This window comes from Balaenoptera physalus, assembly GCF_965194825.1.
Source record: "Balaenoptera physalus genome assembly, chromosome: Y".
Lineage (NCBI taxonomy): Eukaryota > Metazoa > Chordata > Mammalia > Artiodactyla > Balaenopteridae > Balaenoptera > Balaenoptera physalus.
The window spans coordinates 4721522-4747012 of NC_138904.1; the positions used below are offsets into that span (position 1 = coordinate 4721522).

A 25491-nucleotide genomic window follows, 5' to 3' on the forward strand; every position below is an offset into this window, starting at 1 on the left:
AATTCTAAATGTGTATGCACCAAATAACAGACCTTCAAAATAGGTAAAGCAAAAACTCAAAGCACAGAAAGGAGAAAAACAGACAGATGTTTTGAATTCCTCTCTCAGTAATTGACGGAACAAGTAGAGAGAAAATAAGTATGGTACTGCAGACTTCAAAAACACTATCAAGCAACTTAACCAAATGGACATTTATATAACACTTTACCCAACAATAGCAGAATACATATTATTTTCAAGTGCATATAAAATATTCAACAAGATAGAATACACTATGAGCCAAAGAACAAGTCTCAAAAATTTTTAAGTAACTGAAATCATACAAAGTAATTTCCCTGACCATAGGAGAATTAAAATAGGAATGGTATTTGAAAAATCAAAAACTGGAAGAAAGAAAAGATCTACAATCTAAGATTTTATCTTAAGAAAGTAAAGGGAAAAGAAAAATAAACAAAACAGAAAACAGAAAAGAGAACATAGAAAACTGATTAAACCAAAACCTAGTCCTTTAAAAAGATCAATTTAATTGGTGGGCTCTTAGCTAGACTGATCAAGGAAAAAAAAAAAAATTCCAAGTTTATCGCAGTGAAAGAGGGACAGCACTACAGGTCCTTAAAATAATTAAAAAGGATACACAAAATATGACAATCAATTTCATGTCAATAAATCTGCTAACTTAGATAAAATGGACAAGTTCTTTGAAAGATAGAAAGCTCACTCAAGAAGACACTAATAACCTAACTAGCCCTAGCTCTATTAAAGAAATTGAATCTGTAGTCAAGAACCTTCCCAGATCTAGGACTGGATGGCCTCACTGGTGAATTTACCAAGCATCTCAGAAAGAAAGAAGAAATGAAGAAACCGCAAGAAATTGGAGGGAACGCTTGCTTCCCCAACTCATTTTATGAGGCCAGCACTTTCCTGATACCAAAGCTGGACAAAAGTCACACAAGAAAATACAGACCTGTATGACTTCTGAACACATATGCTTAATTTCACACTGAAAGGAATTTCCAACCAGTGTGAAAGCATTCTACGTGAAGGGTTTCTATGGGGTGTGAATCTATTATGTGAAAACATGAAAAAACCACAGCATTCAAGATTGTTTGCAACAAGCACTGATTAATAGCATGGAGAATTACATTTATCAGTTAAATTTCAGTAAAAAAAACCTTTACTTAATGGATGAATTAAGATGGATGAAAGAATGCTTATAAACAAACAGACATCCAATAATCACCTCTGTCTGGATACGGTGATTAAAGTTGAGTATCAACATGATTTGAATTTAAAATAAAATATTCAAATTGTATTACACAATAGTAAACCAACATATTAAAAAATAATGGAGCATATTTAAACAGATGCTTTCTCTAAATCCTACTGGAAAAAGAAAACTTTGCTGGGAAAGTTCTTTGGTGCTACTGATTTTAAAAATTTAAATATAGTTTATCTCATTTCAGCTTATCCTTCTAACATTTCTAGTTCTGTGAATATTTTGTAATGTACCTAATGTAACAGCACAGTACTATACATAAATAAGTACATACAAATAAGCCTATATTGGAGTGAGTACTCAACATTTTTATCCATAGGGGAATGAATCAAAAATGGTTTTCGGACAACTGTTTGTTTGTTTTTTTAATTTGTTGTATTTTATTTATTTATTTATTTTTGGCTGTGTTGGGTCTTCATTTCTGTGCGAGGGCTTTCTCTAGTTGCGGCGAGTGGGGGCCACTCTTCATCGTGGTGCGTGGGCCTCTCACTATCGCGGCCTCTCTTGTTGTGGAGCACAGGCTCCAGACGCGGAGGCTCAGTAGTTGTGGCTCACAGGCCTAGCTGCTCCGTGGCATGTGGGATCTTCCCAGACCAGGGCTCGAACCCGTGTCCCCTGCATTGGCAGGCGGACTCTTAACCACTGCGTCACCAGGGAAGCCCTATTCATTTTTTAAGTGAACAAAAAATTTTGTTTTTAAATCAGGGAAATAATCTTTTAAAAAATTAGGCCTATTCTGTTTGGGTTTGAAAAACACACACACACACAAACCTGAAACACTTTTGTATCCTTTAAATACTGTACACCAACTTTTTCTTATTCAGTCACTCTGAGAAGTAAAAGACTGAAAATGTGAAAGGAGTTCTGTCCTGTGGAGAAGCTGGTTCATTAGGTACATAAATGAAATCCACCCAACAGCTTGTAGCCTTGGTGTGCTTAAGTAGGTTTCAGGGCAGGGCAGAAAGACAGCTCTTGCTACAAAGAAGCCACACTCACAGGACTGACCTACAGGGGAAGAAATAAGCAATGTGGAGCATCAGGGATCCTGATAGAAGAATGTTTCCATCTGACTTCATCCTAGAGACCTAAGATTGGTGAGAAAGGACACAGAGGCTGCCACAAAAGTGGATTTGAAAAAGGAAAAATGCAGAAAAGACAGCGGACATGAGTTCTTTCAGGTGGTGCCTTGGAATTCATGCGTTGAGTGGGTATATCCATCAAACCTCTAACTAGCTCAGGCATCATTTGTAACACTTCACCCTGAACCCAGAGAGGGTTCACTCCCAGGGGGGAGTGAACAGGACCCAGGGGGAGATGATACCACACAGCAATGCACACACCGCGTGTTTCAGGAAGCACAGAGCGGCTGCTGATGCCACCAAGGGCAGTGGGTCAAACGGTGGCCCCCTAAAGATATGTCCGAGTCCTAAGCTCTGGTGCTTCTGAACGTGAACTTATTTGGGACAAGGGTCTCTGCAGGTGTGATGAAGGACCTCCAGAATGAGATCATCATGGATTTATGGTGAGCCCTAAATCCAATGACTGGTGTCTTAACTCTGCTCCTGCTGTTATAATAAAACACCACAGGCTGGATACTTCATAAACAACAGAAATTGATTTCTCACAGTTCTGTGGGCTGGAATTTAGATCAAGGTTCTGGCAGATTCAGTGTCCGCTGAGGGGGCCCTCTTCCTGGTTCACAGACGACTGTCTACTCCCTGTGTCCCCGCATGGTGCAAGGGGTGAGGGAGCTCTCTGGGGTCTCTTTCACAAGGGCACTAATCCCATTCGTGGGGCTCCACCCTCATGACCTAATCGCCTCTCAAAGGGGTCACCTCCTGACACAATCACACTGGGGCGGCGGGGGTGGGTGGGTTAGGGCTTCATATATTATGAACCTGGGGGTGAGGGGGGATGACAAACATTCAGGTCATAGCAACTGGTGTCCTTACAAGAGGAGGCACACAGACACAGAGGAGAAGCCCCGTGAAGACGGAGGCAGAGACGGGAGGGAGGCAGCCACAAGCCCAGGGACGCCTGGAGCCTCCGGAAGCTGGAAGAGGTAGGAAGGATCTTCCCCCTGGAGTCTCCGGAAGGAGTGCAGCCTGCCCACACCCTGATCTCAGATTTGTGGCCTCCAGAACTGTAAGAGCATAAACCTCTGTTGTTCCAGGCCACCAAGTTTGCAGTCATTTGTTACAGCAGCCACAGAAACTGTGGCCCCAAGGACCCAAGGTAGCAGCACTGGGTGGTGGAAACTAGAAGCTGGGGCCTTGATTCTGAGAAGACGACATAATTCATGACTATAAACATGAACGTGTGCTGGCAACGTTTCAGCAATTGTTAGCAATCAAGGGCAGAGCTCAGGAAAGAAAAAGGAAACACACACACACACACACACACACACACACACACACACACACACACACACACGGGAAGAGAAGCCTAGCAGCTGCTCTCGGCATCAGTAGGAAGAAGCCCGAGGAGCCTCCAGCTGCCACCTCAGACCCAGAGACCAGGTCACTCTGCTGGGATCAACAGCCAGGAGGTGCGAGGGTGCTGGGAGCTACAGGAGCAGGTTCTCAGAAGGGGGATCTTGACACCTCTCCCTCCTGACAGAAGACCTTTAGCAATGCCTGGATTTTAATGTCGCTGTGGATTCCTAAGGAGTGCTTTGGAAAGGCATGATCACAGGCCATGAGTTCACATTCCAGGGCAGACAGGGGAGATAAGGTCCTGCTGACTCGCCCTGAGGGTTGCCCTTTCCAGGGTGGATTCTAATTAGGATTCTTACCTACGTATGGGAGGATGGTGGGGACAACCAGACATTCCACCCTCCTTCCCAGGGCAGGATTTGGAGAACAGGCCCATCAAAAGCAATGACAACTCAAGTGAAGGGTCGCCTTCCAAGACGAGCAAGGCCCAGGAGCCTGAAATTTCCATCCGCCCCATAACACACTCAGAGGGACCTGACACGATGCCTTCCCAGTCTACCACTGTATTTAGGGCAGTGGTTCCCCAGCAGAGACAGTTTAGACCCCCACCCCCCGGGGCATCTGGCCACATCCAGAGACATTGTTTGGTTGTCACAACTGGGGGAGGGGGGGGCTCCTGGCTCTGGTGGGTGGAGACCAGGGATGCCGGTCATCATAGGCAGTGCCGTACGCAATGTTCTCAGTCAGGGCAGCGTAGGAATGGCCTAGAAGTCCAGGGGTCAGATTCCTCACTCTTCAGTTTACTTCTCCAAACCTGCATCCTCACCTATAAAATGTGAGTAAGACCAATCCTGCCTACTTCACGGGACGAGTATAAAAACTGCAGATGATATAAAGATATAGGAAGCATGTTTAGTTTTCAATTCCTACACAAATAGGAGATGATGGAAAAAAAGGTGGGTGCCTTCTCAACAATTCACATCAAAAATGGATTGATTTCCTTCACCTGATGCATCCAATAGAGACGAAAACAGCAGTGTCATTACTGTGGCTATCAAACTAATATGAAAGTGATCAGCCCAAATTGTGGGGACCAGAACAGTCAAATGAGATAATTTTCCACTGTCAACTATTTTTTCCTTGCTGCCATTCTGCAGAAGTTTCAACACTGTGGCCAGAGTTTTTGTGCATGTTGTTTTCTGGGAATTATCTCAAATATAAAATTCTTTTTTTTTTTAAATTAATTTATTTATTTTGGCTGCGTTGGGTCTTTGCTGCTGCGTGTGGGCTTTCTCTACTTGTGTCGAGTGGGGGGCTACTCTTTGTTGCAGCGTGTGGGCCTCTCACTGCAGTGGCTTCTCTTGTTGCAGATGGAGCATGGGCTCTAGGTGTGCGGGCTTCAGTAGTTGTAGCATGTGGGCTCAGCAGTTGTGGCTCGCAGGCTCTAGAGCACAGGCTCAGTAGTTGTGACGCACGGGCTTAGTTGCTTCGCGACATGTGGGATCTTCCTGGACCAGGGCTCGAACCCGTGTCTCCTGCATCAGCAGGCGGCTTCTTAACCACTGTGCCACCAGGGAAGTCCTCAAATATAAAATTCTCGGTGTTATCGTCTATGCTCTGGGGAAGGGTCTGGTAAGGAAACAGAAAGTCTTCCCCTGTGTTCCTGTCTAGGCTGCCGCAGAGATGCCGCAGGCGCCAGCGAATGGGAGGCTGCAGCAAGCCCCTACCGAGGGTCCTCTCCTTTCCACGGGTATCTCTCAGAGGAGGGCTCTGTGGTGAGGCGCTGAAGCCCCACTCAACGTGCCATGACACTGCGACTAAGGTCCCACTGAGTGTGTGCTCAGGGGGACACGGAAGCAAGGCCCTTCCCCTAGTGGCTGTGTGACTCGGTTTGGGGGAGAGGAGACAGGCACAGCTGTGACATTTACGGGAAAATCCTTTGTACGGCATGCAATTAACCACCATTTTCTACCTCGCCTGTCCAGGAACTTTTAACAAAATACAACTTCGTAATCCGTGAACGGCTTCTGGTATTTAAAAACAGAAACGAAATTTTTTTTATTGTGGTAAAATATCATCAAGTTTACCATCTTGTGCATTTTTAAGTGCACAGCCAGTGGCATTCAGGAGCTTCACCTTGTTGTGCAGTGGTCACCACCAGCCATCTGGAGAACTCTGTCACCTCCCCAGACAGAAGCTCTGTCCCCACTGAACACTGCTTCCACCCCGGTAACCTCCGCACCATTTTCTGTCTCTGTGACTCTGACCACTGCAGCTGACTTCTGTCAGTGAAATCACACAGTATGTGTCTCTTCTGTCTGGCTTCTTCCCCTGAGCACAATGTCCTTAAGGTTCACCCGTGTTGTAGCCTGTGTCAGAATTTCCTTCCTTCTTAAGGCTGAATAATATTCCGCTGTAGGAATATAAGACATATTATTTATTCAGTCATCCATCAGTGGACACCTGGGTAGCTTCAAGTTTTTGGCTATTATGAGTAGTTGCTTTCCATTCTTAAAAAATACAATTTTTTTTTATTTCTTGAAAAGCAAGCTGCAGCTGAAATATTTTGTCTGTTGTGCACCGCATCCCCGAAATAATGCTAGGAGTATATCTTCCAAGATTGAAAATAAATAGACTAATATACAGCTGACCACTGAACAAGAGGGGTTTGAACTGCGCGGGTCCACGTTCAGGTGGATGTGTTTCAACAGTAAACACTACAGTGCTACACGGTCCGTGGTGGGTTGACTCGGCAGGTGAGGAGGAAGTGCAGACACGGAGGGCCGACTATAAATTACAGGTGTTGTTCAAGGTTCCACTGTACCTGTACTGTCTGTGCACACACTGCGTCCACTCCTGGGCAGGTCGGCTACAGGGAAGCTGTGGGATGCGGGGCAAGCCAGGCGGCCCCCTGGAACCTGGCCGTGTTCACTGGGACGACAGGTCACTCCTCACCCCACACAGGTGCCACCCACCCCCCGAGTCCACACCTGTGCAGTCAGCACCTGCTCCTCAGACACCCAGAGCCTGTCCAAGCGGCTGGAAGCCACTCTCCTCAGCTGCCGACGCCTTTGAGGGCCAGGCCCATGACTAAACCATCACGGCCATCTATCTACTCATTTTCTCTCCACTGAATTGAGGGATCTTTCAGTAAGGACTTTTTATCCATGATCTTTTCCTCCCAAGTATTTAAAAATCCACAGGGGGGGCTTCCCTGGTGGCGCAGTGGTTGAGAATCTGCCTGCCAATGCAGGGGACACGGGTTCGAGCCCTGGTCTGGGAAGATCCCACATGGCGCGGAGCAACTGGGCCCGTGAGCCACAAGTACTGAGCCTGCGCGTCTGGAGCCTGTTCTCCGAAACAAGAGAAGCCGCGATAGTGAGACGCCCGCGCACCGCGATGAAGAGAGGCCCCCGCTTGCCGCAACTGGAGAAAGCCCTCGCACAGAAACGAAGACCCAACTAGGCCATAAATAAATAAATAAGAGATCTTCTTTAAAAAAAAAAAAAAAATCCACAGGGGAACCGCCACACATTTAAAAACAAACTGCAGCTCATTCTTTTGAGAAAAACCTTTACGCCCACAGTTAAGTAATAGCTAGAATCGCAGGAAGACAAGACATGTATCTCGTGGCTTAGTCTAGGATGTCTCTGTTATAATTTAGTCACTAACAATTCAGGCACCTGGCAGTCTTTGAATGCCAGAATATTTAAACCAGGAAAAAGGAGTAACGTCCATGTACATCATCAAATAAGACAGTACTCTACAGGACAAGGGGAATCAGAATTGTAAAGGTCTGTTACTGGCATTACTGACCAGCAAATGATTGTGAAGGAGCGTGGCATCACGAATGTGGTTTGTTACCACGTCCATACTCAATACTGTCCTTTCACTGCTGTTGTGATTTATTTCATGATGAGGAAAGCTATGCGTAACCTGAGACTCACACCTTCTCTCCGTATGTGCTGTCTGCTGGATTCTTTTTATGTTTGCAATTCTACAGCTTCGGTGCTTAAGTAATAACGACTCTTGAAACTTCAGTTCCAGTCCTGGTTTCTCAGGTGAATGTTAATTTTTGCCAGTACCACGTCACACTGCCACCTCACATGGGACTGTGTTCCACTCAGACCTTCTGACTCCACCTTAGGTCAAGCCCTCATAGCCTGGCCCTCCTCCCGGCTAACTCTCCCCTGCCGTCGTCATCATGTGCCATAAACCCAGAGGAATCCCCCCACCCCCACCCCCGGCATGGGTTTCCCTCTGGCACATCATCTCTTCAAAACTCCCACTGGTTCTAGAAGCAGCAGACAGCTTAGCTCAAGACTAAAGACCTAGTCGAGCCGAAGTCCTTGCCCATTTCTCAAGCACATCAGCAGTAAGAGGCTTAGCTTCGAGCCGCCTCTATCTCACGTGCTCTCTGCAGTTCCCCCAAAGTTCAAGCCCCCGTCCCGACCACAAAGCTGCCACTGCTCCGAGAATATTCTGCTTTATTTTCCTCCACTCCCCTTCCACCACTCTTTTCTGAATTTTCTTTCTGACGTAAAACTACATGTTACTGTAGATTTCCACTTAAATGGCTATGCACATATCCTAAGCTGATTAATGGCTATGCACGTGTCCTAAGCTGATTATACACACCTTTCTTTAATGTGCCCATGAGCAGCCACCCAGCACCAGATGCCCTTACGGACTGAGTGAAGGAAGAGGAGAATTACAGGATGACCCTAAGGAAATGAGTGCCTTCTTGCCAGGACGGTGGACCGTATGTTCAGAAAGTGGGGCGGCAGGAGCCGATAATGTCTGCTAAGAGCCATGGGGGACTAAGGGTGTAAGACACATGAAGAATAAAGTAGAAGAGAGAAGCAGAAGGCGGGGGGTGCGGGGGTGGAGACAGACATCATCACCCGGGCTAAAGCAGGCTGGCAAAGAAGAAACGGGCTTGGGCAGAACCGGGACTGGGGCCCACACCGCGGAGAGCGGTGTGCACTTCGCGCCCGGGCTGTAGTCTTCAGGGGCGCTCAGGGACAAGAGCGCAAGCACCCGCTGAGCCCGGCAAGGACCATCCTCCTGCCCAGGGAGTCCCCACGTGCGCTGCTCTCCAGCTTACGTCGGGGGGCCGCACTCCACGGTGGGCACGGCCGCGTTCCTGGTTTCCCGAGGGGACCCGAGCCTGCGGAGCACGGCGAGACTCCGCTGACGGGAGAGCGGGGACTGGCCGCCCCCCCCGCCGCAGAGGCCTGGGCACCACAGCCTCGGCTGCCCGGGGGACCGGGGATCAGTGTGCACTTCCGCTCTTCTGCTGGGTGATCTGAGCAGGAGGAGGGAAGAGAGCTAACCCGAGGGAGCGCGGTGCGGCCGGGGCAGGGGTGGGCGGGGCCGGCACCTCCGAGGGGCCCGAGTGATGGGCAGCGCGTGGGCGATCGCTCCTGGCCTCGGCCTTGTCCCCCTCCTGTCCACTGGCCCAGATGCCACGCCCTGGGCTCTTCCGTGGGAAATCCCCCCATCCCAGCCCGTGAAAAAGAGCAGGGAAAGTAGAGAGCCCGGTCAACAGGAGAACCCTCTGGGGGGTTTCACATCAGAAGAGGCACCGACTTTATGACTGGCCTTCTACACCAGTTACTCTCGCTGAATTATGCCAAAATACATCATTTCATCCACCTCAAAGAATCCATGACTGAAGAAATGTGCTTCAAAATACAACGGAGCATATATACAATCAGCATCAAAATACAATCAGCATCCTTCATGGGGACCCTGTTAAAAAGGTTTCCTTACGTCCCGTGGCAAAAATTTTTCTTAGGTTAGGCCACATACATTTCAATACTTCTTGTCAAAAAGTTGTGCCACGATTCAGAAGATGTCTCTTCCCAGAAGATAATTGGACCTTCCTCTGACCTACATCCTGTATTTCATCACTAAGGCATGTGGTAAATGCCTACAGAACATCCTGGTCAAAAGTATTTCCCTCCTAGATCATTCATGACCCACTTCAAGGAGAGGCATCCAAAGCATTCGGTCATTAGGCTGCTGATAGGAAGGTAATCAAGCCACTTGTGCCTGGCCCTCAAGCCCCATGGGCCAGCCCTACCCTCCCAAGCGGCTGGACCCAGGCAAGGACACACCCGCGTCACTATCAGGGGCTACTTTGCTGGTGCCTGGCCCAAGCGGGGCACGCCTACATCATAACCAGGGCCTGCTTCCCCTGGCGACTGGCCCAGGCAGACAGGCCTGCATCACAATCAGGGTCTGCTACCCCTGGCAAACTGCCATCCCTTCCTTGCTAAGTACCTGCTGGGGCCACAGCTCTCACCCTGAAGTAAGAGCTTCATTCTCAAAATGAAGGATATTGAATTAATAATAGACCGTCCCTACAGACAGCCTCCTTTTCTAATGGGCTCAAGATGCCTTCCACACCCTAAAATACCCCACCAGAAAACACGTTCAGAAAGAAAAGAAATGAGAGTCAAGGGCTCATGCTACCATCCACAGCTGCGTGGTGGTAACAAAACGGTGAGTGAACAAGGTGAAAACCTAGACCTAGAAAGAGGGCAGTGGTGACTTTTTCTAGTTATAGTCACCACACCCGGGACTCCCCAGGAGGTCACCTTTCCAGTGGAATTCAGGTTTGGCTCAGATAAAAGAGGCAACGCGAGGAACGCAGCAAGGGTGGAAACTAGGGAGCGAACTTGATCTCTGTCCTTACTGTGTTTGTGACTAACATGTTATAGAACAGAAACTGTAAGGAAATGTGCTTCCAGGTCTAGGTTTCCACGCAGCCTTTCCTTCGGCTCCACAGTCCGTCCTGCGTTTTCCTCCTGTTCTTCTTCCCTTCTGGGGTACGTATAATCACCAAATACTACTTCTCATCCTAACCCACTCAGAACGTCCAGTGGCACCTTCTGACCTCGGTCCCTGGTCTCACCCAACATCCCAGCACGATTTTACATGTCTTCTGTTTGGTGCGTTCTTGGGCTTTTCTTTATACTCTTGTCATCTTCTCATGCTTAGCTCACCTCCCAGTTATGTGTGTGGAAACGACCTCATGTTTTCAAGAAGACACTTTAGAACCACTGATAAGTCCTTACTCTCATCTGTGAGGCTTGTAAAAGTTTAAGTATACACAAAAATTCTCAAGCTAAAAAGCCAGATTCATAACCTTGATCAATCAGTAAATAAAGAGGTCCTCTACCCCTCTTGTCTAGAAGAGGTGAAGGAGTAGCACAGAAAGAAGAGTCATCCAGGTGAGTTCTGTAGGACTAAACTGTCTTTGAAGAACTAGTTCCTGCCTCACTTCTATAGTGGAGGTATCTGGATTCAGTTCTCTTCTGTTGCCACCTACGATTAGCACCTTACTTAACTCATACCTAGTCACTGGGAGAGACAAACGAGGATACTACAATGATTGGATCACCAAGCAGATTTCACAATATAGACTTGTTGGCAATCCAGCCAAACAACCAGACTAGCTGGGTGAGACATCATATTTTCTTGGAATCGTAGTATAACATATCTCAAGTAAATCTTAGAATATAGGACAAAAATTCTAGAAAGAAAACCACTTGAAAGGCTTGGGTGGATAAGGAAGAAAAAGGATATTTACATTCCTAAAACATCACAGGTGCTTCGTATGTTAAACCATGAAAGAGACTCCAGGTCAAATATGAACTGTATAGACAAATCCTTAGCTGCATTAACTAAGAAAAAAAAAAGACTCATAACTACAATCAGAAATGAAAGATGGGACATTAAAACCAATGCCACAAAAATAAAAAGGATTAAAGGAAAATAATATGAAAAATTGTATGCAAACAAATTGGATAACCTAGAAGAAATAGATAAATTGCTAGAGACATACAACCTATCAAGATCAAAGCAAAAAGAGAAAGTCTGTTCAAACCTGTAACTATTAAGGAGATTAATTCAGTAATCAGAAACCCCCCAACAAAGAAAATAGGACCACATGGATTCACTGGAGAATTCTACCAAATTTTAAAGAATTAATACCAGTACTCCTCAAACTCTTCCCCACAATTAAAGAAGATGATATACTCCCAAACTCATTCTGTGAGACCAGCATTACCTTAGTACCAAAGCCAAACAAAGAAACTACAAGAAATTGATACAAATATACTCAGCAAAATACTAGCAAACTTATTTAAAGAGCACATTAAAAGGATTATACACGATGACCAAGGGGGAACACAAGGATGGTTCAACATACAAAAATCAATGTGACACACCATACTAACAAAATGAAGGACAAAAACCACATGGTCATCTCAACTGATGCAGAAAGAGCATTTGACAAAACTCAGCACCCTTTCATGATATAAACACTTAAACTAAGAATAAAAGAAAACTACCTCAACATAATAAAGGCCATATATGAAAAGCACACAGCAACATCATACTCGATGTGAAAAGGCTGAGAGCTCTTCCTCTGAGATCAGGAACATGCAAACATGCTTTCTCTTGTCACTTTTATTCAACACAGCACTGCAAGTCCTAGCCAGAGCAATCAGGCAAGAAAAATAAATAAAAGGCATCCACGTTGGAAAGGAAGAACTGAAGTTATCTGTTCGCACATGACATGCTCTTATATGTAGAAGATTCCACACACATACACAAAACTGTTAGAACTAATAAACAAATTCAGCAACATTGCAGGATACAAAAATCAACATGCAAAAATCAGTTGCATTTCTATACACTAACAATGAACAACGTGAAAAGAAAATTTAGACGCTTCCAGTCACGATAGCATCAAAGAGAAATAAAGTTAACCAAGAAAGTGAAAGACTTGTACACTGAAACAACAAAACACTGCTGGAAAAAACAAATAAATAAGACACAAATAAAGAAGACACACACAAATGGAAAGACATCCCATGTTCACGGACTGGAAGATTTGATACTGTTATAATGTCCATACTTCCCAAAGCGATCTACAGATTCAGAGCCATCCATATCAAAACTCCAACAGCAATTTTTGTAGAAATACAGAAATCCCTCCTAACATTTATATGGACTCTCAATGGAACCTGAAGCGCCATAACAATCTTGGAAAACAAGAACAGAGTTGGACAATCTCACACTACCTGATTTCAAAACACATTACAAAGGTACAGTAATCACAACAGTGTGGTGCCAGCATAAACACAGGCATACAGACCAATGGAATAGAATAGAGAGCCCAGAAAAAACTCCTCACACATATGGCCAAATGATCTTCAACAAAGTTACCAAGACCACTCAATGGGGAAAGGACAGTCTCTTCAACAAACCTGTGTTGGGGAAAGTGGATATCCACGTGTGAGGAACAAAGCTGAACTCATACTTTACGCCATACACAAAAATTAACTCAAAATGGGTTAAAAACCTAAAGGTAAGAGCTAAAACTATAAAGTTCCTGAAAGAATACATAGGGAAAAAGCATTATGACACAGGATTTTTTAAATCTCTTCGATATGACACTAAATGCACAGGCAAGAGCAGAAACAGCCAAATGGGAGTACATCAACCTTAAAAAGTTCTGTGTATCAAAGGACACAGTCAACAGAGTGAATAGGCAACCTATGAAATGGGAGAAAATATTTGCAAATCATGTATCTGATAAGTGGTTTATATCCAGAATTTATATAGAATTCCTAGAACTCAACAAGAAAAAAACAAATAACCTTATTAAAAAACGGGCAAAGGACTTGAATAGACATTTCTCCAAAGAAGACATACAAATGGCTAACAACATATGGAACAATGCTCCACGTCATTAATCATTAAAGAAAGGCAAAACCAAGAGATTACCACTTCACACACATTAGGACAGCTACTATCAAAAAGACAAAAAATGACAAGTGTTGGTGAAAATGTGGAGAAACTGGAACCCTTGTGGGCCGTTGGAGGAAGAATAAAATGGTACAGCCAGTATAGAAGACAGTTATGGTGGAGCCTCAAAAGACTAAAAACAGAATTACCTTATAATCCAATAATCGCACTTCTGGGACCATACCCAAAAGAAATGAAAGCAAGGTCTTGAAGAGCTATTTGTATATACATGCTCACAGCAGTGGTTTTCACAACAGCCAAGAGGTGGAAGCAACCCAGTTATCTATAGACAGATGAAGAGATAAACAAAATGTGGTCCGTACAGTGGAATATGATTGAGTCTTCAAAGGGAGAAAATCACATGCTACAACATGGATGAACCTTGAGGACATTATGCTAAATTTAAAAAGCTAGTCACAAAAGGACAAATACCGTATGAGGCACCTAGAACAGTTCAAATTCACAGAGATAGAAAGAAGAAGGGTGGGCGCCAGGGGCTGGAGACGGGGAGGAATGGGAGTTAGGGTTTAATGGGGACAGAGTTTCAGCTTTGAGGTATAAAAAGTTTGAGAGACGGAGTGGTGATGTTTACACAACAACTTCAACATTCTTAACACTACCGAACTGTACACTTAAACATGGATAAGATGGTAAATTTTAAGCTGTTTCCTGTGACATATGGATGCGTTCCCATCACTAAAGTCTGTCGGGATTACTGGGTGTGCAAACAGCCCAGAGGCAGCTGATGAAGGGAGTGTGAATCGTGGTGCTTGTACCCGTGCCTGAGGGGTGTGTGTGTGTGTAACCCAAGAACAGCCCACACGGTTTCTGTGTGACACAGGCAGCGGTACTAGCAGGGCCCTTTGACAGAAAATTCTCTAGTTCCAGGGAATACTCAATCTGCCCCTCTGGCTATGTGTACAAATACAGGTAACAACACATGTTTCAAAAATGATGACAACTCATGTGAATACAATTTTGAATCCAAAATTGCTGCCGTAACCGTAAACTTTTTCTCCCTCGGCACCAGGAATTCTGAAGACTGAGTATTCACCTTTTCTCCGAGAAGAATCTTAAAATAATACTTCATTTTAAAGTTTTTGTCCCTGTAATCTAGAGCATTCTTGACCTTCTCACTTGTAGCAAGAACCAGAAGGCAATTCCATTGTGATCAATCTTCAGTTAACATGCCCCAAGGGAGAAAAATCATCTTCCCTTTCAAAGGAAAACAAGTAAAGAGAGCGATAAAGGCCATACAAACAGACATGTCAGAACAGAATTATACCTTTAACTTAAAAAAAAAAAAATTAAACTTCTTTGGGGAGATTTAGGTGCTTGCTTATCATCAAAATGTTAAAGTTTGCATAGCTGCTGAAACCTTAGTCGTGTTATCTGATTATGAAAAGAAAAAGCCACCTAGTTTAAACATTGAGGCAATTCTGTCAGGAATGTAATCTTTACATAATACTGATGCAAACAAAATGCAAATGTCTTTGGACCTCAGGAGTCAGTGAAAGGAATGTATATTCTTTTAAGAAGCCTCTAAAAAGACAAGATTGAATCGCAGCATAGGACAGCATCCACCAAACTCTCTCTCGAGTCCCTCTGAGCCTCACAAGGAAGAGAATTTTCCGAGAAGTTATCAAGACCAAAGGACAACCCTAGCATGCCCCGCCTGAGTGTGAGAGTCACTACTAAGGCGAGAGACACGATGGCGAGGATGGCAGAGGGCGGCACCTGGCATGAGCGCGGCGCTGGGGAACACCTCCTTCAGCTTCGCCTGGCTGGCTTCCACCAGCTCCTCCTTGGACGTCGGGAGCTGCAGGGTGTCTACGATGATCTGGGCCGCCTCCAACGCCGTCTTGCCCATAACGAGGGACTTCACATCCCAGCTGTATTTCTTCCCATAGCGACCGCAGACTGCCTCAAACACCACTGAGTACAGCCGTTCAGTATCTGCAGACACAGTGAGATGAAGACACAGAGGCTTTTAGGGTGGGCGCGGTGGTAATGCCAAGTCTACATCAGAGAAGCACGTGTGTTCACAGTGCAGGTCAGGTTCAGGGCGGAAAGCTCTCTCGGGGAGACCTATGGACGTGGGGGAGACGTTCTCAGGCCACGGGGACCAGACGATGCCCTGGGCGGCCTGCTCTCTGCTGCTCGGGAACGTTACAGGCTGGCCCAGAAAGGAAGTCTCTACTAGGGTGAAACTGCCTTGTCTACGCGCACATACGCATCTGGGCCTGAGCACGCGCTTGACGCCCTGAGCTGGTCCTCCCAAGCGTGCACCGTGACGGCGGCACGCAAGGGTCCGTGTGCGAGCCCTCTGCGTTCAGTGCCCCGAGGAACTACTCCCAGCCGGCACGAGCGCCGGGCCGCGGGCGCAGCGGTGAAGCGCCTACGCGAGGACAGACACTCGTGCGCGGCTCCGGGTAGGAAAACACAACTCCCGTGCTTCTCGTTTCCTCTCACGGGACCACCGCCCTCACGGCACTTGCGTCATCAGGCGCGGGGGTGGGGGGCTTCCCACACCAAGCCTTCCTGCAACAGCGGCGGCGTTTCCTGCAACGTACCTGGATGCCGACGCTCTGTGGTGAAGGAATCAGTCCCAGGAGGCCGCCACCCACCCCGTGGCTGACCTGCCCTTCCCCTCCCCACCGGCTAAATGTGTCCTGCTAGGGCCTCCCTGTAGGCTGCTTCCCCGGACAGGCCCTGGTCCCTCGGCCCCACGGTGGCATGCTTCAGCCTTGACGATGACCAGCAACAGAAAGAGCTTTTCTTTCTCCTCTGCTTTTCAAGGCGAAATCATCTACAGCCGCGTATCAAGTACGCAGAATTCATCTTCAGCGCTTTAACTCCTTGGGTCCTCACTGTTCTACCACGGGCTGGATTCTGGGGGGACGGAATAAGACACACAACAAGCAGATCTCAGATTTCCACCCTCCGACATACTCGCCAGACTGTGCTTGGGCATGACCCCTGGGCTGGGTAATAAATTCCCGCTTTTGTTTCCTTTTCTGTTTTTGGTACAAAAGAAGGTGGGACTTGAAGAAAAGTCTTCCTGGGCTCCTTGGTAGAAGCAGCCAGCGTTTGCATAATAACCTGAGTGGTTCCAGTTTTTCTAGCACCCACGCTGCACTTAATCTCCCTAAAGAAGTCCCAGCAGAGAGGGAAGGGCTGGTCCACCCCTCTGCTGGACGACGAGGAGAGCTGTCTGTGACACATGCTCTTTTACATCCTTCTCGCCCGTGAGCGGACACAGAGGGAGGGCTCTCGGGGTGGGGAGATGGATGGACTGGCAGGGAGGCTGTACACTTTACTTCTTACACGTGAGCACGTTTTCTTACACGTTTTCTTCTAGCGGCTGAGAGAGAGAGAAAGACTGACAAAAAGACACCGTCGGCACCAAGCGAGTGAGAAACCACTGATGGGTTTGCGAAGGCGAGGGAGCGCCAGGAAAAGCAGCAGAGGCCGGGTGGGGAGTTAACAAGAAGGACTCGTGCTGAAGCAAGTGGACGGGGAAGGAGAAAGGAGCATGAAAAAAGACTAATGCTGAAGACAGAAAACAGGTGTATTCTTTAAAAATGCTTCAAGCAGCGTTTATTTAAAGCTGAAGCTTTCAATTTAAAAGGCACAGAACGGTGGGATTATAAATCTGTAGGAGACTGTGCCGACAGCCACTTTTCTTCACAATTTAGATAAAATCACCCCAAACCCTCGGTGGAATAAGCGGGGATCTGAACGCATCGCCAAACTCCTCAGACCCGGCAATGAGTACGCCAGCTGACAACAGCGTACGATCAATGAAAGGGACAGCGTTTTGAAAGGAAGAGGTTCTCCAGAAGCTAAACTAAAATGAAGCCGCATAAAGTAGCTGTGCTCTGCGCCGTGCTTCTGGGTTATTTTTCACAGGAAACTCACGTGGTTTTCCACAGGCTACGCGCACACAAGCTGCTCCCTTCCTCAGGTGTGTTAGGAAAATACTGCAGGTACACGAGAACCTCAGCCCTGGGTGGCGGGGGGGATAGGATCCAGGCAGCAGTCCCAGCAGGTGCAGATGAAGGGACTAGGCAGGCAGTGACACGAGGGCATCGGATGGCGGGGGGGCGGGGTGGGGTGAGGGGGGTGAGCGGACAGACTCAGCCCAGAGGTTGGTACTTTCATCCGAGCTGCGGGCTGGGTCCCCAGGTGGGAAAACGTAAGGCACTGACGTTTAGGGTCACTGAACTGTTTCTATAAAAGGCATCACCACACCTGGAAGGCCTCTCTGTTTCGTACGAGGCTGAGCTTCTGTCGTTGTACTATGCTTAGTAACAGCTTTTATCATCGAGAACCTATTTAAGTGCTGGCTGAGTCCGTCCCAGGCTCTGAGGACAGTATCCGTTTGTGTTTCAGCTTATGAAGACGGAAGGGGTGAGCGTATTTCCCCACTTCTCTCTTGCACGAAGCTGCACCTAATCCAGTTCTAAAGGCATGATCTGCATTATTTAATAGCAAAACCCCTCAATCAACCCGAGAGTAAGAAGCATGTAGGGTAGGACCTGGCTTGGTTTCTCTGCCCACCCCACGTCCGTTTCCGAACCACACCGACACAAAGCAAGGGCGTCCTGATCCGAGAAGAGCAGCGAATGCCCAGCCTGGCCGCGTTCTGGCTGGACGTCCCAGGAGGCGGTGCTTCGCCTCGGCGACCTGCGGTTTCTGCCGGGGGCACCGTGGGGAGCAGCGGCCGCCCGCAGGCCCGGGCGTGCGGGAGGACTCTGGGCTGGGACCCGGCCCCGCGCTCGGAAGCCCGGCTGGCCTGGCTTGGAGGCGCTGCCCCACAGCTGGCCAGACGCTGGGAACTCAGGACACGTGCTCGGCGCCCCGCTGGGCCTCAGCTTACCCGTCTGCACCCTGGGGGGTCTTCCACGGGCACACGCCTGCTAGGCGCCTGCGTCAGCTGAGCAGGTAACCGGCGCAGCCGTGAGCACGGCGCCCGGGCCGGCCTCCCCGCCTCCAGGGCCGTCTGGGGCGCACGTGCCCTGCAGCGGCTCCGCGGAAGGCGGTCAGGGAGCATCTGTGAGCTCAGCGGAGACGACGGACGAGCTCTGCTTTCCCTGCCTGCACACCACAGCTCCCAAAACGGCAAGGGCTGCTGCATCCGACAAGTCACAGGGCCTCGTTCCGGGTGCTTTACTTCAAAAGGAAGTGGTAACCATCTGGGATTCCTTCCCACAGTGTTACACGTTCCCTAGCTTCACAAATACTTGTTAACTGACCACCCGGCCTCGGACAGGCACACTGACGCCGCGTCCCCAGCCCCATAATCCATAAACTTCCGGAAACGGAAAAGTTCTCATTCAGCAGCAAAAACAGAGTCAATTTTAATGTTTAATATTTGGGACACTTAGCCTGAACCTTCTCGCGCTTCCCTGTACAAACACCAACGAGCTTTGGATTACAGACGCTGCCCCAGGCCACCGCCGCCCCCCACCCCCCACCCAGAGCGTACATATCACGGAATCAATGCATTCCTCTTTAAAATAATAATTTAAAAATCGAAATACAACTGGCTCCTCCGGTTTTGGAAACGGACTGTGGACCCACATTGATCACCGCCCTCCGGTCAACTTACACCTTCCATATCCTGTACACCTTGAACAAAGCGAGATAATGCTTCTCAGAACTTAATATATCTTGAGAACAGTCTTACTTTGATTATTTCCAGTTACTAAAAAAAAAGGAGGAGGAAGGTGACCTAAAGACACTGTTTTGTGCTACAGATAGTCAGTTCCTTAACGATACAACATACCTTTCCACGTGGAAAGGCGGAAGAGCCCATCTTGGGCTAAAATCAAATTGTCACAGTCTGGCAAACAGGAAGTTGCAGAAGAGGAAGCAGACGGATGTAGCCGGCTCCACGCTTCCTCTCACCCAGAAATGGAGCAGTCTTCTTCCACGTGGTGAAAGCTACGTAGTTTACATGTGAAACGGCTTTAACGATAAAAACGCGGCGCACGGTACATTTTGATCAAAGTGGTGGTGCCGTTTTTCTAAGCCACCGTGGTAGTATATAGTAGGTAATCAATCACTGAATACACTCCTTCAAAAACTTCACTTATTTTGTTCACCTACCACTGGTTTCCCTAACCCACTGGTTCTCAAAGTGTGGTCCCTGGACCAGGAGCATCAGGAATGCAAATACTTGGGCCTCACCCCAGATCTACTGAGTAGAAACTGGGTGAGGCCCAGCGCTGTGTTTCATCAACCTCCCCACCACCACCAGCAGGAAACTAGGGTGTGCGTGCTAAACACGGGGGAGAACCACTGACCTGACCTGTTTTTACCAAAGCCCTGTGCTCTGCGGTCAGCGATTTTAAAAACAGATCAAGTTTAACCAAGAAAAGCTTGATTTTAACGACTACACGCATAGATTAGCAGAAGTTAAAGAAAAAATAATCTATTTACACTTTCCTCTGTATTGCATCCCATGCATACTTAAACTTTCTTTTTTTTTTTCTTTTGAAGCAACATGTATCTTGGAGTAAACTACAGACAACTTGGTGGAACATACCATACTGAAAGGATTAGTGAACTGGTTCATCTCTCTCCCAAGTGGAAATCGAGAAGGAGGATTTCTAGCCCTGGGACCACAGAACAGGAAGCAACAGCTGTTGCCGGGGGCCTCGGTTTGAGAACGGCTGCTGAGACCGACACACTTGCTCTCTGCGCTTTCTAGCAGGGGATCCTTGATTTCCTCCAGTGATGAAGGACCTCACTGGAAAATAAGCGTCCGTTCCCAAAAATGGACCCTTAGGTCAAGCGGCACAGCCATCCTACAGCCTAAGCTCTAGATGACGAGAGCCTGCAGACACGGCTGGCGCTTCTCAGGAAGACAGGAGATGAGCCATCCGACCCAGCGGGCTCTGCTGTCAGGGGCTGCCCAGGGCTTTTCTTGACTTCTTAGGGCGGCCCAGCTTGCTTAATAATTTCTAGCACCCTCATGGCGAAAAGTGTTTGTGCAACAGCTGTTAGCTGCTGTTCTCCATGCTCCCGGCACACGGCGCGAAGCCCAGAGCCTCTATCGGCGCCACGCTTGGCTCCGAGTTGCCTCTGCCGTACCCCTGCCGGGTCAACCGGCCAGGGCGACCACCAGCCTGACCAGCCGCTGTGACGAGCAAGGCCAAAGCGGAAGAAGGTACCTGCTAAAGGCGCCGGTCACCCCAGGTGCGGCGGAAGGGCACTGGTGGATCTGGAGGAAGGCAGAAGAAGGTGTGGATGTATCAGGTTCTGAGAGGGGCTGGCAGGGGCACAGCCTGAGGCAGGAGGCCCTACAGGACAAAAGGCCCTTCCGGGAGCCAAGGAGGACCCGCCGGTGGTGAGCGCAAGCGGAGGCGCCTACGCCTAGCTCTCCGCGGGCAGACTCGGCCAGCGCTTGGCTGAGCCATGGCAGAAAGGCCGGCAGGGAAGTGGACAGCCCTCCCGGGAACGGGGCCGGCTGCAGGGACCGCCTGGCTGGAGGCTGCAGGGCGGGGGCCCAGGAGGTGGCTACCATAAGCGGGGCACGCGCATGGCTGGTTTGGGGGCGTATCTATCTGGCTTTCCCTGGCCCGTCCCGCGTGGGAAGCTGCAGGCGCGCAGCACTGATGGCTGCAGGGTCTGTGGTCCAGACGCTGGGTCGGACGCTCGGGAGGCTGTGGGTCGGTGCACCGCTGGCATGTCCTGTCTCTCGAGCGTAAGGCGTCTGCCAGTTGCTTGCTTTCTCACTCTTGGAGTCCAAGGTCCAGAGGCCACTGTCCTCCGAGTCGAGACAGCCACCCGGCAGGCTGCGCCGGCCCGAGAAGGACAAGGGTCCCACCCGCAGGGGGCAGACGGCTCTGTCTCCAGGACAGGACACCACTGTGCAAAGCCACCGGGTGAGCAGAGCAGCTGTGGAGACTGTGCGGGATGCCGCAGACATTCCAGTCCCGTTAAAGGAGACAGGCCCCGAGCCGGTCAAAGACCCTGGGCCGCACGCTGGACCCACAGGCCCTGCATGGACGGCCCTACGTCTCCTCCTGGCCACCTGACCCTCCACAAACCCACCCTCAGCACGTTCCCAGCCGGAGGTAGGACCCCACTCCCTACCTAGCTCCGTTCACCTCTCCCCTGGGTGAAGCATGCCTCTTCACATAGGTGCACTGGGCACATTCTCTGTGAGAGGCACTGAAAAAACGTGGTTAAGTGAGACAGAAACATCCTTGCCAAGTTAAATACACAACTCAGTGATTGGGACTGAAAAGCTTATTAAAGTTTGTTTGGGGGAAAAAAAAAAAAAAAAGGAACAGTCAAATACCTGCAAAGGTAAAGGGAAGCTTTGCAGAAAGAGTGATAGAGAAAAGGCAGTATGCAAATCAGGGTATTTTTCCCAGCTCAGACCTACTGATATGTGGCCCTCTGCTAACCGCAAGGACCTGGAAGTCCAGGAACATCCTCTCAGACCTGAAAAGGGACGCCAGGCAGAGGCTACGTTAGACGCCGAACACAGAGGCCTGGCATTCTGGGGAGGAGAAAGAAAACAAGACGAGGAGGACACAGATGCCGTCTCCAGCAAACACTGCAAGTCTCCACACGCTGAGGGCGCTCGGGTGCCCTCTCCAGGGGCCACCAGCACTGCGCGTTGTTTATACACACGGGGGAGACTTCCCTAGTCTGTGCGGGTTAACCTTTACCGATGAGCTTGCATGTAAGAGGGAACACATCCTCGTGTTTAGGGATGTAAAAGACCGAAATGAGTAATTAGCAAGCATGAGATTATGAGTCCCAGTAATATGTGCTTCAAATTAGCAGCTTGCTTGCTCTAGCAGGCTTAGAGGAAAGTATTTAAGGGTCTGATGTACTGTTTCCTGTGGCTAGAATTTTCAACTGTAAAGAAGTAATAACAAACTCAACTCCTTAAAATGAAGATCGGTAATAATAATTTAACTGAGTGATCACTTGTAAAGTAAAAATCTTGATTAGCACTCAGCATGATTCACTGGCATTGTCGATTATTCCCTTTAATAGTTATGGGTATTAGTCAAGAATTTTTTTTTTTCTGGTAATCCATAATAAAGTTTAAGAAAATGATTTTAAAAATGAACCGGTTCAAAAAATGTTGCTGGATCGTATGTATCTCTATGGAAATATATCTGTACTGGAGGGAAAAAAATGAACACTGACTCTTAGACTCATAAACCTAAATGAAAAGCCAAAGCTATAAAACTTCTGGAAGAAAATACAGGAGACCATCTTTGGAACCGTGGGTTCTACGAAGGTTTCATACACAGAACACACAGTAAGAACCCTAGAAGAACACATGGATAAAGGGGCTTTCATCAAAATTAAAGGACCCCAGGAAGAAAAGGCAGGCCACAAAGTGAGAGAAAATACACACACACAGACACAACTTATATGCAGAATCTACAAGGCACCGCACTTTACAGCTCAGCGGTGACACAAACAACCTGCAGTAGAAAGAATAACAGCCCCGCAAAGATGCGCGTGCCCTCATCTCCAGAACCTCTGAATAGGTTTCATGGCAAGATGGACCTTGCAGGTGTGGTTACGTAAGAGTCCTGAGGTGGCGAGATGATTCTCCAGGATCACAAGGATCCTTCTGAGAGGCAGGCAGGAGGGCCAGAGTCAGAGGAGATGTGAGGACAGAAGCAGAGGTCAGGCAACACAGGGTCACAAGATGAGGAAGGTGGGTGACCTCTAGAAGCCGGACAGACAAGAAAACTCTCCTCTAGAGCCTCCAGAAGGAATGCAGCCCTGTCAACACCTAGATTTTAGCCCAGAAGGAATGCGGCCGGACTGTTCCTGAACACAGAGACACTCCTGGAGTCAGCCTATCAGTATGAGGACGTGGGGGACAAAGGACAGGGTGCGTGAGATGGTTCTCAGTCAACCAAAAGGAAGGCTGTCTTTTAGAAACCGTGACGTTTGTGCCCAAGGACAGAAGACTTAGCAGCGTTGTCCCCTACCTTTGGCCTAGGAAGAGACCAAGACTTTCTCAGGATTTAAGGTATAAAATGAGCTTTCCCTGAGGAGACACAATCTTGATGGATGCGAACAATGGCCTCTTAAAAATAAAACTGGAAAGACTCCTCCCTCAGTCCTTACTACTGAAGTACATGGAAAGGTCAGACACCACAGTCGGAGGTTAGGGGCTGACTCTACCCAAGGGATGCAGGCCGGGAAGACCACCCTAAGAGGGCCGACAAGAGGTTCATCATGCCCCCTGCCGAGGGGCACCGACAGGCAAGGGAGGTAGCTGCTGTAGACACAGCGTGCGTGTCCCCTGAATTCCTGTGTTAAATGCTAATTCCCCATGTGATGGACGCTGCTAGGAGGTGGGGCCTTTGGGAGGTGGTGAGGTCATGAGGGAGGAGCCCTCCTGAATCGGATTAGGACCCTCCTAAAAGAGACCCACAGAGAGAGCCCCCCAACCCCTTCTGTTACGTGAGGACACAGACGTTACTGTGAACAGAGATCGGACTCTCCACAGACACGGAATCCACCTGACCTTGGTCTTGGACTTCCCCGGCTCCAGAACCGTGAGAAAAACACGTGTGCTGTGTGAGCCACCCAGCCTGTGTACTGCTGTTAGGGCAGCTGGAGCAGACTGAGGCCGAGTGATGGCAGGACTCCCTCGCACACGGAAGGACTGGAGCAGGACAGCCGGGCACTGCCCCACGCGACGAGCGGTCAAGAAAGACGTGATCTCTGCAGCAGCTACCAGTTCCAGCGCCCCGGACGCCAAGTGCGAACAGTGATGAGTCTTCCAGGGAAACCCCAGATGCCCCTGCACACCTGCCAGGTCAACTCCGGGGGGCCCCAGTTAGCCAAGGGGTGCGGACAAACGGCCTTCCACCTACCCACCCCCATAATCACACTGAAGCACTTCACGTGGAAAACACAGGAAAAACAATTCCTCTCCTCGCTTTTTGTTCTTGTCTGTATTTAGGCAAGGGCACAACATAGACAAAGATGGTAAAGAGCAACAACTCAAGATTCTCTGCAGTATTTTACTTAGACTGCGGCGAGGTAACAAAAAGGCCCAGCGACACTTCGTTCTCCAAAATTGTTTTTTTTTTCCATTCCACCACTGAAACTGGTGATTTATTCCCTGTATCTAGGCTTTCCCTTGTTCACTGTCTTCTGCTTTTCGATCTCCTACCCTGTGGCCCTGTTCTTCCTCCCGCCCTCAGATACACTGAAAGTGATGGGAAAGGCGAGGCATTGGCAACGGCCGGCCCTGGAGCCAGAGGCAGTGGTGGGGATACAGAACGGGCCTCAAGAAACAGAAGAGCAGAGCAGGCAAAGTCGGAGGCAGGGGGGCAAGAAGCAGAGAGGACGTTTACTGAGCTCTGACAAACTGCAAGATTAGGGAGACATACCTTCTAAAATGGAGAGAAGTTCAGGGAAATAAGTGTAGAATTTGGTAGTGATAATTAAGGGCTTTTCAAGTTAAAAATCTCCCAAACTCATCTATGGGAGTCACTTTACAGTCTACTGATTATTTTGTGATATTTAACAGTATGTTACTGATACAGAAATGCTATCAGGACAGCTTAAAAATAAGAAATTGTTTTTAAACTTTTTTTTTTAACTTCTATTTTTAAGCTTTTAAACAAGGCATACTGAGTTTCCATGACTTCTTCCAGGTCAGCGAGATCACCTATGGCCCATCCAGGGCTGAAACCAAGGTCTGGGTATGAAAATCCCAGGAGCTCGGAACTTTAACTTGCCTCGCACACACTCCTACAGCTCACGGATGCAGGGCACTCTGACTTCAGCCGCGGTTCTGCCAGGTGTGGGACCGCGACCAGCGGCACGGGCCTGACCTGGGAGCTGGTGGGAAATGCATTCTTGGACCCGCTCCAGACCCACTGAACCACAGAGCCTGGGGCGCCAGCAATGTGTGTTTTCGCACAAGCTCTCCACAACGGCCTG

The 25491-nt window shown here is 48.4% G+C and overlaps 1 protein-coding gene across 4 annotated transcripts in view; it reads right to left on the bottom strand.

The window, feature by feature from the left end:
* Nucleotides 1-25491, bottom strand: part of LOC309653444 (pseudouridine-5'-phosphatase-like) — a 449022-nt gene that overhangs the window by 399648 nt on the left and 23883 nt on the right. For all 4 annotated transcript variants that reach the window (XR_014259160.1, XR_014259161.1, XR_014259162.1 and 1 more), the window contains exon 2: nucleotides 15274-15492. Coding sequence is in view for 1 of the 4 variants with exons in the window: in XM_082448154.1 (XP_082304280.1) it covers nucleotides 15274-15492 (219 nt within the window). In the remaining 3 variants the exon portion in view is untranslated. The remainder of the gene's footprint in view (nucleotides 1-15273; nucleotides 15493-25491) is intronic.